The 21,132-nt window shown below is 36.2% G+C and overlaps 1 protein-coding gene across 1 annotated transcript in view; it reads right to left on the reverse strand.

Annotated features, from left to right (window-relative positions):
• The window catches only part of pitx3 (paired-like homeodomain 3), a 68,335-nt gene extending 49,165 nt beyond the window's left edge, over positions 1–19,170 (reverse strand). The window contains exons 1-3 of the mRNA XM_028794163.2: positions 18,654–19,170; positions 10,042–10,168; positions 3,563–3,768 (exon numbers count right to left, since the gene is read on the reverse strand). Coding sequence (XP_028649996.1) covers positions 3,563–3,768; positions 10,042–10,150 — 315 coding nt within the window. The 5' untranslated portion in view covers positions 10,151–10,168; positions 18,654–19,170. The remainder of the gene's footprint in view (positions 1–3,562; positions 3,769–10,041; positions 10,169–18,653) is intronic.
• Positions 19,171–21,132: the final 1,962 nt, after the last annotated feature.

A 21,132-nucleotide genomic window follows, 5' to 3' on the forward strand; every position in this document is an offset into this window, starting at 1 on the left:
TTAAAAGTGCTGACAGTACCCTATCATAAAGAAAAATCAGTGCCAGAGAGCAGGTCAGAAATAGCATAGCAGATATGAGTGGAGACAGAGAGCTACAGTGGAGTGAACAGAGGGTAGCTGCTGAAAACCTCATACTGTTCTAACATAGCTAATTGATAAGCAGTTGTGTGTTGCTGCTAGATTTTCATCTTTTTTGGCTCCTTTATTCTAGCTGCATATGCAAAAATGATATGACATGCAACTTGAGTTTTTTATACTTAATACTCAAACTCAGCATTGTTTAATACGGTGTATAACAAGCTTATTCTTTAGAAGATGTCAAAATGTAAAATTAAAGGAATTTTAATTAGCTAAAATAAAAAATTGATATACTGTAGTTCATGTTTTGAATAGGCAAGGAAAAGTAATTATGCATTATTTGAAGAACAATGATACCATAAAAAATGGTTAATTTAAATGTTCATTGTATTTATGTTTATACTTGTTTATCTGTTTTGTAACTGATTTTTCTTATCAAAGGCTAGCAAATCAAATGTGCCTTATCATACTATCTCTGGTACTTTGACCTGCACTGATCACATAAATGCAGCTGTGCCAGTTACTAAGTAATGGGTATACATTTTGCACATCTATATTACAGAATTTCATTGTTTAGAAACCCCATGTTCTTTTCCAATTATGATATAAAGGGGGAACTGGCCAGATCGTCGGCTACATGTCTGCTAGGAGACTGCTATGATAAAATAGCATTGGTAGATTGTTAAATGCACAGAGTGGATGTATCTTGCATTTTGCACCTTCAGTTCAGAATTATTAATAATAATAATTCTTTACATTTATATAGCACTTTTCTCACTACTCAAAGCACTCTCCATACAGGGAGGACCCGGGAAGTGAACCCACAATCTCCTTACTGCAAAGCAGCAGTACTACCTCCACGCCACTTGTCTCCCAAGGCTTCAGTTTGCCTTCCTCAGTCTATATTTTAGAATATGGCATTTCTATCAGTATATTGAGATTTTTTTTCTGCATACATATGGACTTATTATAACCTTTTCCCATTACATTTATCTATGTTTTTGATTCCTGTATTCTTTCTCTTATTTTTCTGAATTTGACATTTATTTCTTAATTGATATGTAACTTTTCCATTAAAAATATTTCTTGCATAACCACTGTTCCTTCAGCTGTAAGGTCTACACAAAGATTCTGATGATTGGTTACACATCTGTCATCATTTAAACTGGGCTGCTACCACCTTTTATTTATATTAGTTCGAATCTGTGGTGCAATGCTGTGTAGTGCTGCTAGATGTGGCAATGAAATAGAGTCATCCAGACTTCAAACATTTGAACTGTGCTTGTACAATGGGCCATGTAACCGGACTGCCATTAATGTTAGCAAAGTTTCATCCATTAGCTTGGTGACAAACAAAACCAAACATGTTTGTTTATTTGTCCATCCATCCATCCTTTATCAAACCCACTTAATCCTGTTCAGGATCAGTGGGAGGGCCCAGAGCCTGTCCACTAGCATCCAGAACAAGGTTAGTGCCAAAACTGGGTGGGACACCATTTCAACACAGAATACACTCACACACTCACCGATACTCACTCATTCACAGGAGGCCAATTTATAGCAGGTAATGGCATGCTTCTTTGAAATGTTGTAGAGAAACTACACTACCTCTAAGAAACTTGTTCAACTGCACAGGTGGTGTGGTGTACTGGTTAAAGCTTTGGGCTTCAAACCCCGAGGTTGTGGGTTGAAAGGCCACTACTGAACTGTGTGACCATGAGCAAGTCACTTCACCCTCCATTTGCTCCAACTTGAACAACAAAAAAAAAATTTAACCATCTCTATGTCAAATATTGAAATTCACCTTGGATAAAAGTGTTAGTATAAAACAAAAAAGTTAATAAAATAAATATGGGTAACATGCTAATGACAATGTCCAGGGCTCTGGAGCTGTTAGACAGCAGCCCTGCATCACTCTGCTCTTCGATTAATTTTATTTTTTTGTTAGCTGAAGCTATTCTCCAAAGTAATTTACAAATGATATAGTTACAATCTACTGTAATTGTTCTCATATGTATTTATATGTGTGGCTCTTGATAAGTAAATTGACTAAAGTTACACATAGTACAAATAATGATAACAGAACCAGAAACCTTGCAATGTACAGTTCAACCTTTAAGTCAAATTGATAGCATTGATACACTGGTAATACTTAATAACCAAAAGAGACATCTTCAGGTCCTTTCTTTATAAACTTACAAAATAATATAAAAAATACAATACATTACAAAAACTTTAAATGCCATGACGGATGGACTGGCATTCTGATTGGGATGAAGGATGACTCCAACCCAGGATAATTATTAATTCCCATGTCAGTCAGATTACAAGAATAATGGATAGACTGGGGGAGACTTGGTTTTCTGAGCAGTTTATCCACCAGTATGAGAGGGGGCGCTGCTTCTCTGGTTTGGCCCCAGTCTAGAAACCCGCAGGTTTGCCTGGAACTTATAGTTTCGAAGTGTGGCCCTATCAGGGTCCTTGGATGGCAAAAGGGGGTGCACTTGGGAAGAATACACCTCCCTACTATGCGAGGCCTGGGCTCCGGAAGTACTCCCAGGCCTATCATTAAAGAAACCGTATCACTTCAAGAATTGAGTGAGTCGGGAGGCAGAAGGCAAACCTCAACAGGAGGAGCAGAAGGAGACATTTTTGTTCATTGGTGATTGTAGTGTGATTTTTGAAGGTATTGTGAATAAAAAACATTTACTGGCACCCAGGATTGTCTTGGTGTAATTGTGCCTGGGGTTTGGGAATTGTTGGTGCTCCCTGGAGGTCACAAAACACATATTACTTTTATTTTTTGACTGGATTTACCAATGGAAATTTTACTTACTGTTGTTGAAAATCCTTCAGTAAAGTGTATGTCTGGCACACAATGAAAATAAATCTGGTAATTTGTTATGAAGTTAACAGGTATTGATAAATGCAAAAGGGCATACAATAATTATAACACAATGCAATTAAGCAAATACTATAATGCCTAGAACCTTCACTAAACTAAAATAAAGTACCAAGGAGACTTGTAAGCAGACTCTGATCATATGCCATCCATAGTTTACACCTAAGCCCTTTGTTCCAATTCTTTGTTGGGATGAAAACCACATGAACACCACAATTCATTTCCACTAAAACAACAAAACTACTATTGGGCCTAATTTGAACGGTGCTGATTAAAATGCTTAACATGTGTAAACAATGAGTTAAATCTTTGTGAAATTATTAACATATGACAGGATTCGATTTTTCTGTTAAACCTTTCTCCTGTTGCCACCTGAACCACCGAGAGTCAAATCAATTTAAACCACCAAAATAAACGGGGGAAATACTTCGCTTCTCTCTATGTAAGGTCTCCCGTGGAGTGAACGTCTGCAGTGTCCTAATTTGTTACTTATTTGTCGATTTATTTTTACGAAGATGCGATCAGTGGTACAACTGTCGTATTTCTTTTTTTTCCAACTAAAAAGAATAAGCAGTGACCTACCCGGACTCGCGCCTCTGTCAGGTTCGTCCACACCGCGATCTCCTCCCGGGTGCTCATATCGGGGTAGCGGTTTCTCTGAAACGTGGCTTCCAATTCCTGCAGCTGCTGGCTCGTGAAGTGCGTCCGCTGGCGCCGTTGCTTCTTCTTCAGGGATCCATCCTCTGGGTTTGACTCGTCTGTCTGGTTTTGGTGAGATTTCTCTACGTCTAACACAAAAAGTTGTGTTTACTGAACATGTAAAAATAACTCCATCATTGACACACACTGCAGTACATTTAAAAAAGAACAAATTCAAGATACTTAACATTTGCATTTGGACAGCTTACAACTAATTAAACATGTCATGTGTGTACACTAAGACAAAAGGTAATATTTTACTGCCCCACTTGTGTTTATTCTTATTTTTATTCTTGAACAATTTTGTTGATGTTGTTGTGTACCGCTGTTTATTACGAAATGTCGATTTCTTCTGGCCTATCCCTGCATTTCGTTAAAAAGTAGGACGACGCCTTACATCGAGAAGAAGCTGGAAGGTGTAAGTTAGCAAAATAACCATGTTGAAAGGATGTCACGTTTTCAAGCACATTTAGACAGCTGGGAGGTTTGTTACGTTATGCGTAGCCTCAGGGCTATGCCACAATAACTAATCCATCTGCTTTCCCCACTTAAAAAATAAAATCCCAGGAACCCTTTTATTAAAAAAAAAAGAAGATGATGATGATGAAAGAAAACGCGACTTTCTTGTTTATTTTGACAGCACATTCTACAAACGAGGCCTTAGCCATTTGAAATCCCGTGAGTGTCTAAGAGCTGACATTTTGCAACCCAGCGTGAAAATAATCAATAATCCCGGTGAGCCAAGAAAAGTGGCCGGGCTAAGCAACAAATGTTATGACTGTTAAACTCTTTCCTCCATGGTGCCGGGTTTTCCAAAGTGAAGACCCCACAGAAAGAGCTCATTTAGCGCGAGATGTAATCCAGAGGATCAGCCCTCCGCGACATAACAGGTTTGGGACTGTTTGAGAAAGGCTTAGTACTTTGGGAGCAGCAATAAATGAGCAATGAATGGACTTTAAAACGCTAGCTGGCTTCTAAGACCACCTTCTGTCTGCTATTCCAGATTTAAATAAAGCTGAGAACGATTGAGACGTACACATATCGTTCACGTGGTTAGTTAGCTGTCATTTTGTCGTTGTAAAGGTGACAATTAAATTGCAGTACTTTATATGCAATATAACGTGCTAAAAATATATCATTTATTAAAATTTGCATAATCATATTTGTTACTTCAGCCATCATTAAATAAGCAGGTTTTGTGCGAAATGTATTAGATAGCTGCACACTTCTGCTCAACTTTAAACAGAACACAGTGCAGTTCTCCACCTAACGATAAATAATGCATGAGCAGGAAAAATCAGGCTTAATATGTAAGGTACAATTTTAAATAATCTCCAACACTGAAAAGTTAACGGCATTAAATTCTCAAGACCGCGTAGTGCGGATGGAAGCCAACAGTTTCGACCTCAAGGGTATAACCGATTCTGTCGCAGGGTTCACTCGATGCCACTTTGGAGCCCTCAGTCGTCCTTAAGGTGTGCATCCGAACGGAACCTCAGTAGACACGTGCAGATCGTGCAGACTTCACAGAAGCAGCTGGTTCGAAACCTAGAGGTTGGATCGGCGAGGCGCTGTGGCTAACTGCTGCGTCACCAAGAATTAAGATTGCTTTTAAAATTGTAACAAAATATACTGCATATATTGACAAACAGAAAACAATCGGTTGTTTCATTACAGATTGGTAATGAAAATGGCCTCCTTTAACATCTAAATACAAATAACCAAAACATTGCTGTGTATGTCATATCAACAACGCAGGAAGAAAAGTAAATACCGGCGTATGAAAAGCTACATTATATCTATATTAAGGTGATCTTAATTCTCAGAAACAACAAAAATAATAATAATATCGGCCAATTCTCGTTTGGATTTCATCAAAGTTTTAAACAGTACATTTGCAAACCATGCTACTTTGAACCATTAAGTTAAAATTGAGCATCAGTTGTGAATTTTCAACGATGCTTGTTATTTTTAGTTGGTAACTTTAGCCCTTTGACTTATGCACCCACCCAAAGCATGGTTGCCACTGCTATACTTTATTATTCCGAAAAAAATCGAAGTAAAACTGTATTAAAAGTCCAAATCTGTATGTAACAGAAAAATATTATTAGGCAAAACCAAAGGCTCTGACGCCAATGAAATGAAGATTTATAGTTTAATTAACCTCGAAAACAAGCATTATTAGTTTGATATCTCCAAAATAAGTGAAATGGTGTTTTGAATACTCTGAACGCGCAAATATGAGATGCTCGATGTATGCGTGAGACCAAGGATATGTTAATTCCTTTATACTTTCAGATTCAGGCTTTGAGTCGGCGCTGTCTCGTCTCCTCTGGGACTTGATACTGGATATAAGGAAGGCTTACTGCGTTCGCGATTGCCAGTCAGTTCACAGAAACGACCATACAGGGAAACGAAATACATCTGCACGTATATCGCACTTTTTTAACCGAAAAAAGACGAAGTTGGATTTTAGCAAAACCATAAGGTTGCGCACACAAAAGCGTGCATTTCAGCATTAGTAGGCCGAGTGAGTTTTATTTATTTTACTTCTGAGCGAAAATGCACAAAATATACATTTTATAAACTACACTGTCGACAGAGAATAGTTTTACATTTCATACGATGGATATTTAAGTTGCTGGATCGAATCACCCACGTTTTGATCGTCCTATTAGAGTAGTAGTATAATTAATAATGTCTTTATTTTAATGGCGTGGTTTCACATATAACATAGTTAAGTCTTTGATACAACTAATCGAGCAATTTCATGTCTGAAATGTTCTTGGATTGTTTGTGCCACTGCAAACGTTCTGCAGACAAATCATGGGTTTAACTTTACCGTTTTAAGATTGGTCAAGAGATGACTTTTCTGTGCTGTCAGGCCCACAGTAGTTATGTGAGAGCATCACGTTAAGCACCTGGGTATCCTGAATAAATAACTGTGTTGAGAGTAACGTTAAAAAACGTGCACCAGTGCAGAATGTGTGAAAAGAGCGCTTTGTCAACAATGCACACATTACTTAGGGTTTCACTTTACATTTTTACTAATCGGCTACTATCAACTACGTATAATATCTGTTGATAATTATAACTTGTCATTTTACTCGAATTTAAAGAGCGAACGCACGTTCATTATATAAACTTTGAATTGTAATTTCAAATGATCTTTAAGACCTGCAAAGACTTGCCTGAGCGCTTTAATAGTAGGAGTGTGTTCTTACGATACTCCGCCAATTCAGTCCAGGCTGAAACACAGCCTCTTAGCCCTTTCAAATGTTTTGCTTACAAGTAATCTGGGTTAATGATGTTGATAATAAAAGGGATTGCTAGAAGGGAGACTGTGTGGAAGTTGAGATTTTCTGAATGAGTCACATTCCAGGCAATTTTAAGTTGTTTCTAAGGAAGATGGGACATATCTGTCATTGCAAGATTAGGAATTTAAACGGGGGCTGATTTAGGCAGTGTGTCCTATGAGTTTTATAATGGAAAGGCCTTTTCGTTTGGGTTTGAACTATATTCTTAATAACTTCCCGTTTTCCCCATACCAAAATGTTTTAAGAATCACTTATTAAACCGTCTCTGAAAAATAAAAATGCATTATTTTGTTGAAAAAGCAAATATTTCCTACAATATATAATAAAAATAATTATAACACGACCTTACAGACAATGTACATTGTGTTTGATATTCCTTACAGCATGACGTGTTTTATGCATCTACAGACCACACAAACCCACTATGATCACAAAACAGGTGCACGTTATGAAGAAACTCGAATTGCATGCGAAGCCACTCTTACAAATAATGGATCTTTAATGGTGTTTTATGGTAATTTACTGGGTTGTGTGGTTCTTCGTAGAAAGGGTTCTTTGGTTCTTTGTGCTTTGAAAAACTTCATCTTATGTAGAAAAAAAAACCGAAATTCTTAATGTATGGTGGGCCGCCTAGCAAGGCACTAACCGATTACGAAAATCTGAACTTAGCCTGTGTTACTCTATGCAGCAAGAGTCCTTTTAAAAGCATGAGCCCTTGGCATTTCACAGATATGTTACCATCTATTTATGGTTATTTACTGTATGGAGCCTGTTATGGATCTAAATAAATAAAGGTTCTTTCTGGAACCTTCATGTGGCTGAGTTTTTTGAGAACCATAAATGGTGCCCCTATGCCATCGCTCTAAGGAGCCCCTCTGGCACTTTTATTTCTCTCTCTCTCTTTCCCTCTCTGATGCATCATTGATATCTTCATTGATTTTACTCGGTCCATCAGCATAACAATTAAGTTAATACCTGAATTATTTAACTTTTACGTTAGTTTCCTAATTTATTTATTTATTTTAAATTGAATAAACATCAACCTATAGGTATTTTATCAACGCGCATTTTTTATATGCTAAATTAATGATTGACCTGGCCTGTTCTGTAACAGAGTTAACATTTGGTTCGTAATTACTAAAGCGCAGGTTGGATTTCTCCTGAAGACCCCATCAAAGACTGGCATTTTTTGAAAACGAGGCTTGGCTTCCAAACACAGATACCGTCAGTTCTAGAATTACAGAAAGCTTGTTGGAAGAGGATTTACAGCCTGAAACTGTCCTGCCAGACACTCTTGTAATTAAATCTGAATTTATCAGCTTGCAGGCTTCACACAACCCCTGCTGCTTCCCTGAGTGGCAATGCGAACATATAAATTAACAAACACTCGTCCCTTGACTACTTAAGCAAAACACTTGCCTCTTCATTTGGAAATATATTCATTTAAATGTAGTCCTTCGAAGTTTCCACGGCTAAGTGAAATATTCATATTACACAGCACTCGGTATTTTAGAGCTTCACCCATTTTTAAATATATGAGGTTCCATTTATTTGATTTCGCACTGTGCAGTAAATAATAATTAAGCTAAAGAGTGGGTTACCTGGGCTTTAATGCGCTCGTATTCTCCCGTTCCCGGCACATTTCTGTGATTTTGTACATGAAATTAATGTATTGTTTTCGATATGCAAACACATCCAGTACTTGTATTTACGATGTGGTTTGTTAAATTACAGAGTTGCGTACATCTACAGGTATCTTCTGTCACTCACACGGTTTGCGGTGTGGTGTGATGTTTTCCTTATGCGGAGGCTGATAAGGAATTCATTTACATCCGTGGGAGTGAAGGGCTGCGTCAGCGAGCACCTGATGAACATTTTATGAATGCAATACGAACGTTGTGTTTATTGCCTTCTTTTCTTTTCAGTGTGGAAATATAACGACGTTTTTTTCATTAAATAAGCGCAAATAAAAATTGTTTGGTTGTGTTACTACCTCTAAACTTTTAAATCCCCACCCCCAATTCTGAGGCAGCAGCCCTTCTGCTACCTGCACGCCCTTTTTCCCCGAGCCGACGGACTACCTGTCAGGCCAACAGGTATCTCTACGTTTTCCTTAAGTGTACATATTCGTATAATTATAATATGTATGTTTTATTCTTTACAGGAACTGGGGCATTTGGAGCAAAGCAAAATCCAGCCTAGGATGGGATATCTGTCCAAACTCCTAAGTTTATTCATACCGGGCAATCTAGCGTATCAAACTGAGAGGGCGCGGAGTATCACTCAGGCAAGGACAAGGCACTGCTGGACTTACTGTATGTATTCATATTGCTTGTAGTGCAACACTGAATTGTACTGGGTTTGACATATGATGCCAAGGCTTGCAAATTAGGGCTATATTTTAAAACGATTATATTTTTACTTTAATAAAGTAGTTTCAGCGACTGCAACACAAAAAATATAATGTGCATTCGAGAGCAAGTTCTATTTCTGAGAGAAGAGATGGAGAACTTGGTCTTTTGCACGCTACATGTGAACAAACTGCAGTCCTCATTCTGGTAAATCGCAAGCAAAATTCCTGCAACCCTGGAATTGATCAAGTCCTAAAAGGGAGCTTGGCCAAATCAACATATGTGCTATTATTTACAAATCTGGCCCGCTGTCTTAATTTTCAAGTTTACGATTAATCTTTGCGTTGGTCAAGATAACGTAAATTACTTGTACGATTCTAAATTTTTACATGAAGTTACTGGTTTTTAAAGAATGAAAAGAATATCTCTCCCCTATATGAAAGTCTTTATATGAATACATGGGAGAACAGATGGATGGAAGGAGTATAGGACTAATGTAACTGAAAAATGTGTTTTATTTGCCTTAATTTCTGACATATATGAATATCTCTTAATACAGTTACCAATTATGCGGGTATTCCTCTTTCTACCAGCATGACCATGTATGTAAGCCAGAGATTACACAGTTTACCCCTAATTGATTGCAATTTACTACTTAACATGATGTATTGTGATGACATATGAGTAAACTGACCGCTGTTGTCTTGCCCCTTGCAACCCGGATCGTGCTGAGGGGTCCCGGAGTCCGAGAGCGACAGCGCCGGGCTGTGAGCCTCACTGTCCGTCAGCAGGTTAAAATCCATTACTGGCAACAGGAAAGTCTGCGGACAAGAAAAGCGAAACTGATAACCAAAAATGTATAAGAAAGAAAGAAAGAAAGAAAGAAAGAAAGAAAGAAAGAAAGAAAGAAAGAGAAAGAAAAAGAAAGAAAGCATTTAAAACATGCATTACAATTGCTAAATATGTATTTGTTGTATTTTCTATTTTTGGCTTTCGGGTTAAAAGCTATCAGATTTATGGTTGACACTTCGGATTAAAATAGCAGCCTCATGGGGGTGGATACGTAATAGAACCTAAAATAACAACCTGCGTATTTACACAGCGGTCGTTAACGCCTTGCAGACAGAGAGAACAGTAGCTCAGTCTTCAAGGATTTATGGTAACGTTTCTATGCATCAGCTTATGTGATATATATATATATATATATATATATATATATATATATATATATATATATATATATATATATATATATTACATTGCAACTCCACTGTATAAGTAGTGTGAATAATACAACTATAATGTGGTAAAACAAAGGACTGATTTTCACAAAATGGTGGGAAAATATAGCTGCCATAAATCACTGAGTCAACCATCGAAAATATTCCATTTTAAACAACCAATTATGTTGGTTGGTTACAAACACTGGTGTAAACCATAGTCTTGCATTAAATATGTCTGCTTAAAACTGTGTCCTGTCTACTGTTTAAGATACAATTTTCGAGGTACCTTAAAGAGTATCTTCATTTGGAACGGCCAACACTCAATTATGTTTTAATTATTCATTTTAATCCTAACGCGCTAAGACGCATTTGACCAGTGTTCCTTGACACATTAATGTCATCAGTAAATAGACTTGCTTCATACAATTTCCTCAAAGTTAAACAATCACATTTATCATAACTAAACAAAAAAGTAGTTTTATTCACCTGGCATGTATGTTGATGAATATTATGTCTACAATCTTTAAAACTGATTAAATAACTGTGAAGGTTGTTCTTGTAATTACAATATTATAATAATACCTTGGATGATATTTTTCATTTACTATACGACTATTCTTTTATAGAACTTTGGGAAAAGGTAATAATTATAAATATCGCTATCTGTATTATAAGCATTGGTTTTCAGCTTATTTCTATATGCAGCCATCCTACGAAATGTACTCGACAATGTACTCCTGTGAAGTCTCATAACCGTGTTAACTGCTTGATAAATGGCGCGACAAGTCCTGTGATTTAAGCGTATCTTTCCTCATATCCCTCTGCATGCATGTATGACGCATCTGTTTTAAGCAGTGTTTTCCAGTGATGCATCATCAGACTCACGAACAGCTGCAGTACAGTCGGTCTGTCTGATGGGCAGAAAGAAGTCGCCAATCTAATTCTATTTTGATAATGTTCTGCCATTCTGCGATTTTATGGGCGTTTTCCAGAGATGCTGTAATATGGACAATGAAAAATAACCATTGTGTTAGTGTCTAAATACTGCAACAGGCATAACATCAAGCTATGCCGCCTGTTGTTTAGCTGTTACCTTGAATGAATAATGTTCCCTCCTGTGCTTTGCTCCGGATATCTGACGCGCCTTCTGCAACTAGATGTTTTCCGTATCAGGCATAGCTGGTGGCCGAAAATCGTAAAACTGCTCATTTACCGTATGATGACAGTCTTGTTTTAAGAAAACTAATTTTAAAAGAGCAATTAGAAGCCCTCGAGTTCTGATTTCGACGTATTCTAGGTGGCAAAAAACAATTTAGAAAGAAAGAAAGAAAGAAAGAAAGAAAGAAAGAAAGAAAGAAAGAAAGAAAGAAAGAAAGAAAGAAAGAAAGAAAGTGAATCCTATTATACCAACTCCATTTTAATCAATTCATTATTATAACAAAAATATTAAAGAATATGCCTTCTTTCTCATCTATTCATTTCATTTCGCGATTTTGCATATTCCCCCTTGCAGCAAAATATAAACTGATCTTCACAGAAAAATATAAACATCACAAAATCCTGAAAAGCAATGTAAAAAGTAAGCACACAGACAGACAGACAGACAGACAGACAGACAGACAGACAGACAGACAGACAGATAGATAGACAGACAGACAGATAGATAGATAGATAGATAGATAGATAGATAGATAGATAGATAGATAGATAGATAGATAGATAGATAGATAGATTTCCTTATCTTTTCTACACAGCACCTTGCTAATCTTCATTCATTTAGTGGGAAATCGAAGTTTAAAGTATAAATAGAACGACCATGTTCCAAATTAAAACAAAAATACAAAGCAATAAGAAACATCTTTTTGTATCATATTTGACTAGCACATTTGACTAGTACTCCTTTGTTGGTTTCACAAATGGATGGCTCTGCGTGTGTGTATATAACGTCCTGTAAATATACAAACAACACGAAGGTGCATGGGCTTTTGGCATACAATTTCAAACTTAAGGTGAACACACATATCAAAAGCTAAAATATCGAGGATGCAATGACTTTCACAATATATTTAATTGATTATCAAATTGATATAGATTAAACTAAGTTTGTGTGTTTGTGTAATTTCTAAAAATTATAATAAAATATTTTACTTGGAATATGTCCTGTCTGTGTCATAATTGATAAATGACATAATCCATCCATCCATCCATTTTCCAACCCGCTGAATCCGAACACAGGGTTACATAATTATATTTTACTTTCAGGAGCTGTGTTTTAAATGTAATAAAATCATGGATAATGCAACTAATACCACCGCTAATAATAATTAACAATATCATCATCATCATCATAGCCATGCAATGAAACTTTTTCCATAAACATGACCTATAGATAAAGATTTTCCTTCTCAATCTTTTACTGATATGGAATAGTAGGCACTCCTCTGCACACCTGCCATTGAACGGTGTTATATTGAGGTTCATTCTGAGTAGCTGCACATACTGTGAACTTTAACGTAATCAAGAAGCCCACAAAATATTAGTGCTGCTTTAAACTATAATATGCAAACTAATTGCAAAAGCAAGTGAAAAATGCAATGTACAGTAAATCTACAAGCTATATATCTTTTTGATATTAATGTACTCCTTTATAGTAACATGCGTGAAAATTAATAATCCTTATTCAGAATAATGATCTATATTTTAACCACCACATGTTTTGATTTCTATAAATAAAACCATAGACATATTAAGTTATAATTCTAAGATTAGGGTTAGGGTTTGAATTGCATGGGACGGAGAAAGTTATGTTCCTTTTTTATTGCGTGTATTTAAAAAAATACTATAGTATAAAATTGTATACTTTAGTGAAACTCTTTTTCCACCTGTCTGGTCAAGGTTCTATCATATTTCACTCTAAAAAATTATCTATAATTAGCGTGAATCTTAACAATTCTACACACAACCATTTACAAGACCTGTCAAATTTCCAATTCAGGTTCTGAAAGATACGGCTTTTAAATAAAATCAGGTGGTCTCCCACCCTCTATCCAAAAATTCACTGCTCCATTACTTTGAGCTTTAGCATTATTCTGAGAATTATTCATAAACGCGCAGAGAATTAATTCCTTGGATTAAGGCTTGATTAAGATGTGTGTCACTTTGCTGTCTGAGAACTTATTAAGAGCCTCCTTGAGGAGGCAGCAGATGGAATTTCTACCCAATGTTTGTAGATGATAATTTCACCTCTTCTTACAGCAATTTGCATATGATTGCATCTGTCAACGTTTTTTTTTTTTTTTTTTGCTTCCTTTTTTCTCAAAAGAAGATCCTATATTGACGTTTTAAGGAGGTTTTCTCCCATTACTTTAACATGTTATCTGTTTTTATTCCAGCTATGGCCATTTTTTCAAACAGGAATTGTCAAAATTTTCCTCATTACTCTGAGTGGTAAATAATGATTTTTGAGAATGCAGATGTGAAAAATTCATTAAATGTTATCACTTTAGCATATAAGTGCTTTTAAAGTACTGCACAATGGGCTGCATTTATTCTTAATTCAAAAAATATCATGTTGCTTGATTAATCACCAATATATCAAAGCGTGGTACATTTAAAATTCATGTCCTGTCATATTTAAAACAACCTGTACACAAGCTATTTTTAAATGATAATACTGCCCTATACCGTTACAAACTAAAGTTAGTATTGGGCTGAGGATCACTCCAGTGCATTGCACACTTACACATTCTCACTTACTCATACAAAGCCAATGGGGACTTAACAAATATTTTAACACTGGTGAGTCAGATCCATAGGAGGAATGAATCGCATATTAATTTCATATCAGTTTTCTCTTTACATTCTAGGAAGTGAATTAACAAATAGAAATTACAACAATATTCATCCTTGTCCTTACAATGTCATGCATTGATTTCAGGTAAAAGCCAAGAAAAGAAAAGATGAAAGCCTGTGAACGTGTCTTATATTTGTGCTTAGAAAATCAGGTAAACAAGTAAAGAATATGTGAACTCTGCACAGACTCCAAGTGGGAGACAATCAATAGCCAAGAAGTGTGAGCTGGCAACCTGCTTTTTCTACCACCCAAGTTCAAAAGTTGTATGTCTCCAATATCAATGCTGATGGAGGTCCAATGATCTTCGCAAAATAAACTAAAATGTGTTTGCTTTTTTAACTGTACAGTAGAACTGTTAGTAAGTCTGTTAAAAATAATACCAAGTGAGTGTGGAGCAGAACAAATACTTTAAATAGCTGACAATATTATACAGTAATTAACATGTTTATCCAGATATAGTATATGGTTAGGTTTCGTGTGGTTGACTCTTACTGTAGGTAAGGAATTTCTGCAAACAATGTGCGAGATTACAGAACTCACTAAAGTAAATAAAAATACACATCTCTGCATAGGTTTGGATGTGTGTAATAACAAACCTGAAGCTTACCATTGCTTGTGTTATAAGTAATACTTTGAGTAGCAGCTGAAGCCAGATTGATTTTGAGATTAACGCTAAAACACAAAAATGAAGAAACCCATGTGTCACACCACCAAAACAGCACGCCTAAAACATGAAAATGCTCCCATCTAAAACCTTTTTCTAAGTATAAATTAAAAACGATTTTCAATACAGTGACACCGACGATTATAAACTGCCCTCTATCTATTCCCACTCAGAATCCTGCCTCCTTAAGTGAACCCTTTCATGAAACCGAGTGCATATAAGAAAGTAATAAAAAGCTTCATTTAATTCCCAGTCACATTATTATCTAATCTGCCGTCGACGTATTAATATTCAGGGTTGATATGGGAGGCTTTATTGCTGTTTGTAGCTGCAGCGTGATGTGGCATTGCGAATATAGCACGACTAACCCCACAGAATGTAGAACAAAACCTTTATGTTTAAACTGCAAATCCAACTGACTCGCCTGAAGTATATTCATGAAAATAAAAATGATTTTGAACTTTACAGGGTGTAGGGGATGTCTATATTAAGAATCAACTATAGAGAAGCGCCAGATTGTAATACTGTAAGCGTCATTTTAATAAAACCGCAAATAATTAGTGTTAAAAATCTTTATTCTCTCGGTCTCCCCCTCTCTCCACAGGCACTACTCCTTCGCGGTTTACGCAGTTGCCCCTTTGTACAGCTGAACACCGTGTCCAGGCGAGCCCGGCATGAATCGGAGGAGTGGGTCACAAAATACTGCAATTGCATCGCTTAAACAAACAGGCCATTTAAATCGTGTAATCTGGGATCAGTTCACTGACTTGACAGCAATCTAACATTCCTGTTTCGATGAAATCAATAGTATTTTTGATTAAGTGGTTGGCATTTATAAGCATATGAATTGTTTTGATTTGCAAGCGGCACAAACCAATGCTAATTAGTGTAAATAGATTGCCAGTAAACATTCATTCATTCATTTTCTGTCACTGTTCATTGCAGTCCAATAAGACCAGGACTGGGGTCTCTACATTTGCTAGTTGTGTAAACGAATTCAACAGCAAATATTTTCAGTACGCTTTTTCACTAATGCTCCGTGCTCTTTATTACTTCACATGTTAAACCCTGGAATTTACATTGATTGCATTCTAGGATAAATGAGTAAGACAAGCATTTTAAAATTGACATTTTACCAAAAAGCCAGCGGTGCATTGTATTTCATCAAGAGTATTCTAAAAGACCCTGTTATGACTCTATTAAAAATTGCAAAAAAGAGAAACACCTGGTGTAATCGTTGTATTGTTTTTTCGTTTATAAGTTGATCATCGTCATAGCAGACACACAGCCAGAACAATTTTTTTAGATTTACTAACTGGTATTTTTTATCTAAATAAACAAAGCCATTATTTTCATCATTCCTTGGTTTAATAAGTTTATCGTTTTTCTTTAATCTAAACAAAAGAATGCGCTTAAGATTGTTGCTACGTTTATTATCCTACGATGAAGATAAAACGAAAAATGATCATAGCACTTTAATAAATCATTTTACACACAGCCAAAAGTCATTCGAGACTTAACATTCTATCTACAATTAAATATATATTTAAATGTATAACTGACAGTCATGCATATTATTTGTTGTTACCCGAAATGATTTCTATAATTCATTCATTAAACACCAGATTTTACTATAGGGCACAAAATGAAACTTCAGTATAACTCTTCAGAGACAATATATGTGAATAAACCTGGAGGGTGCTTACAATTCTGGTTAGCAGTTATTCAACTGTAAAAACAAACATTTCTTTAACTCAGTTTTTATTTTTTATTTACCCTGAAGTTAAGTATTTTTGGGGACTTAAGTGAAACAAAATTCAAATTGCATGCGCACTGTTTGAGGTATAAATGATTCAACTCCATTATTCTGTTTTTTTAAACATGGCGATATTCCCTTTAGAGTGGAGGAGGTGGAGGAGGAGCATAAATACATACAAGGGAGTTCTTGTGACTAACAAACACCTGTCAGCCATCAATTTAAAATTCAGATTTCACGAACCTTATACTCCACTAGACAGCTTTTGTTCGTTTTCTCATAACCTATAAAACATCATGACTGTTACAGTAATTAAAATATCTAATCCTTGAGCACAATCTGACGAATTTTTCTGCAAAATGCAACTTAAATGAAAATATATATGGTAAAATAGATTAATTCTAAAAAGCTATTGATTAACAGATTAACAATAGTTCCTTCTTTCAAATCACAGCAAAGCAAAGGCAACGCAGCAAAATAGTGAAAGCAGATTCTCACAATTTATGATGTATTAAATCATTTCAATCATTTAAGAAATAACGATTTTTATTACTGTGAAATTAATGCATGCACACAAATTCCAGAACATACCATTATTCGATGTCTGATGTTAATAAACATTCTGAACTACGATTATTACTTCTGATCATTTTTTGTAAAAAGCACTTTGAAACTTTTAAATGACTCTTCCACTACTGTATGTTGGGTGTTAGTTCCTGGTCTGTTTCGCATTAAGCTACCGCGAGTCGATCATTTTTTGGAAAATTGTTTCCTTCCTTTCATGGTTGTATTTTTCAGGATGGCATTAGTAAGTGACAAGTGAGACCAATTGTAGAAATATCGCAGGTAGAGGTTTAACAAGCTGGTCAGCACATTACAAATTCGCCACAGTCTTACACTATGATCTTTTTTTTTTAACCATCCTGCCCACCACATTGTGGCCTTAACGAAAATAAAAATAAATATTACTTCTCGACAGTCCTAAATGCGTATTAGTCTCTACCTATCATCGGCGCTATCTGAGTTATAGAGAAAACAACACCATGAGGTTGGAATCAAGTTATAGTATTAATTTTCAGATATCATCGCATGTTCCACAACAGAGCAATACATATCAAATGAAGGTTTACTTCGGGGGATAATTATTGTTAGAAAATATGAAAGCATATTATAGGTTTATACTCAACACTTGAAATAATTGCATTATGTGATTGTAATGAACGTAGGGTCCGTCTGTCAGGGGATGATTACCCGATTAACATAAAAATCCTATTAAAACTCCGGTTTTAGCATTCTACTCTCTTTTGGTATAATTTTGCAAATACAGTAAAATATAAGGAATTCCTGCATTCAGACCCTAAATAATCACAATAAGATGGCATTTATCATTGTAAATGTCAGTAAAAAAGTTTAAGGAAAACATTTTCAGAAAGATATAAAATTGGAGGATTACCGTAACCGTCTCGTGGTCTATATGGAGTGTGCAGTTCGCATTGTGTCTAAAAAAACAAATCCAGTGCGGACAACTAAATGCAAAATTCTCCGTCAATGAACACACATGCTGCAGTCTATTCTGATCATCTGTCTAAACGGTTAAATACAAGGTATGCCCTTGTTATATGTGCTTTCTATCAAGGTTTACCCACTCAATGACAGCCGTTCGTGGCAAAGGAAAAAAAATATGACGGGCAATCCACGGATTCATAGGAAAAGCGCTATTGATGCTATGCTCCTTCTGCAGTCCTTGGTAGTTAGTTTAGCCCTAAACGAATAAGATGTCACAATTCAATTAAGATTGACAAATACTTACATTAAATCCCAGTTTGGATAGTTTAGTCCTTGTTTAAACTCGCAGAGGATTAATTGTGTCCAAGAAAGATGAATTGCAAGACATAAAGTTCCTTTCACCGTCACAAAACCGCAGTTTCCCTCGACCTCGCCGCTGTCATGAAGAGTCGGCGAGGCTCAACTGGACAGACTCCCATTCAATTGGGGGCGGGGGTTGAGGGGATTATATGCTAAACAGTGTGCGTGAATGCCAGAATGATAGGCCGCCTGTGATAAGTGAGCACTGCCCACTTGACAAAAGAGGCTCCCCACAGCAACTGAGGTACTGCTACCGCGCGTCACGTGTCCCCTTCGCTCAGTCTGCTTTTTCTTCCTTCTCAGGTACACAATCCATTACGACGTGGAACCTCGAAGGCACATGTGCGTCCCTTTTTATGTTAGTTATACGCACCCCCATCTCTAGTCAACGAAGGCTCCTTTCTTGACATTTAAACTTCCCTTTTCAAGAGCATGTGCACATACTAAAATGCACGGCGCAAACACAGATTTTCGTGGTAATGTGTTTGGCATTCAGCATCCTCTGCAAGTAAGCTGCATACCTGATATGAAAAAACATGAATACTATTAGGCAATGACTACAATGAAGATTATTACTTTATAGTCTTCAAATTTACCAACAAGTCATCCGATTACTCGGAGCAGACTAACTCGCGGATATGACTGCCTAACCAGTTTCATTAATTTGAAATCCATCCGTATGAAATCTGAATTCATGTCATTAGGGAATGTGGACTTTTCTGAATCAGATGAGTAACAGGAGTCATTTACCTGTACAGCATGTTTCCTGCACGCCGCGCTCTCCCAGTGAGACAGTCTGACAGTTAATAATAGAGTCTGAGCTTCGCTTTCGTTTCACACCCTGCGTCATGCCATGAATTATATGTTTACGGTAGCCCAGCCAGAGCTCAGAGGTCAGCATGCAGCTATCTCACTATGGCCAGGCTTAAAGGATTACTGGGGAGGAGAAGAGAGGGCTGGAAACGTGCTCTAAAATAAAACACGTGGCAAAGAGCTGAGATATCCTAGTGTGCATAACGGGCTGCGCTGCTTGATTTATGACTTTTCTGCATTATAGAAATACTATTTTTTCTTAATTATGAGAATTAAGGAGGAATGTTCTGAAGGTTGTTTTAAATTCTTTGTTTCTAAAGAACCTCACAATTAGACGGAAGGTTAATAGACACCAACGCGCATCACAAACGGCTTTCCACGAGGACCAAGAATGTCAGGATACAAATGCGTTGTCACCACTTCGATATTTGGGAATTACCTACCTTATAAATCATTTATGACGCATACCAGGCAAATATACAATTTAATGTATGAAAAGGATCGAAAAGTAATTAATACTTATAAATAATGATATTAATTCACCAGAAGTGTCTTTATTATGAGCCGCCTAACCCGTGGAATGTGATTACCATGGTGACCTTTTAGTTTCAGTGATTTCCAAGTGCTGTTAAAGCTGGCCTAGTAAATATCCCAAGGCCTAGCCATGCAACTCAGTAAGCTCTCAATCATCTCTCTCATGCACAATTTGGAAGTCTCCCTCTGCTATAGTCTGTTCATGAGAAATCTTTTATCTGCACTTTCATGTTCAACCTGAAGATAGGCCTTGTCTCATCTGCATTCAAAAACTGAAAGTTATCTTAACAATAGAATTTACATTTCTGAATCTTCATTTTGCATTTTTTACCTTTTATTATACATTTTTATTAAATTTACTGCATGTTTTTACACCTGTGAAATTAAAAAAAAGTTTTAATTAATTAAATTGCAGAGTTGTCATTTCTTCTTGAAGCGCATTAAAAGTTATATGTAATGAATGTCATTGTATAAATAATAGTGATATACTTATAAATCATTTTTGCTCTAAAATTAAACTACATAAATCAAGCAAACTATTTCATAGATTTAAACAAACTTACTCAGGGTAATTTTGATTAATGTGTTTTTCACTGCTCAGAAGTGTGAGGCTTCAGAATAATATAGAAAGGCACGTTAAAGTATATCAACTTATTTTGCATTTGTTCCACTTTAGGGAAATATAGTGGAGATGGCTTTCCTTTTCTTGTTACAATATATACTTCAGGGCTATACCCAGGAGATTTGTGCAGAGAGTGAAGTATGGACAGATAAAGAGAGCAGCTGAAGACAGAGCTAAATGGAGAAACAAACTGTACCACAGTCCTGCTTGACTGTGTATTTTGGAGGTTATAATTGTATTCATAGCAGTTATAATACTGTAACAGTTCTCACGGGGGATACAATTTGGGTAGCAGTATACCAAAGGAAACTACATTTTGGTAAATTAAATTTTTTTTAAGCACAGGTTAATTAACATAATAATAGAAAAGATTTATAATCCATGATTATTCTCTCATCATTGATAACTCCTCTATTAACACAGCTACAATTTCTAGTTCCATTGTACTCGGATT

The sequence above is a fragment of the Erpetoichthys calabaricus genome, chromosome 2, assembly GCF_900747795.2.
Source record: "Erpetoichthys calabaricus chromosome 2, fErpCal1.3, whole genome shotgun sequence".
NCBI classification, from domain to species: domain Eukaryota; kingdom Metazoa; phylum Chordata; class Cladistia; order Polypteriformes; family Polypteridae; genus Erpetoichthys; species Erpetoichthys calabaricus.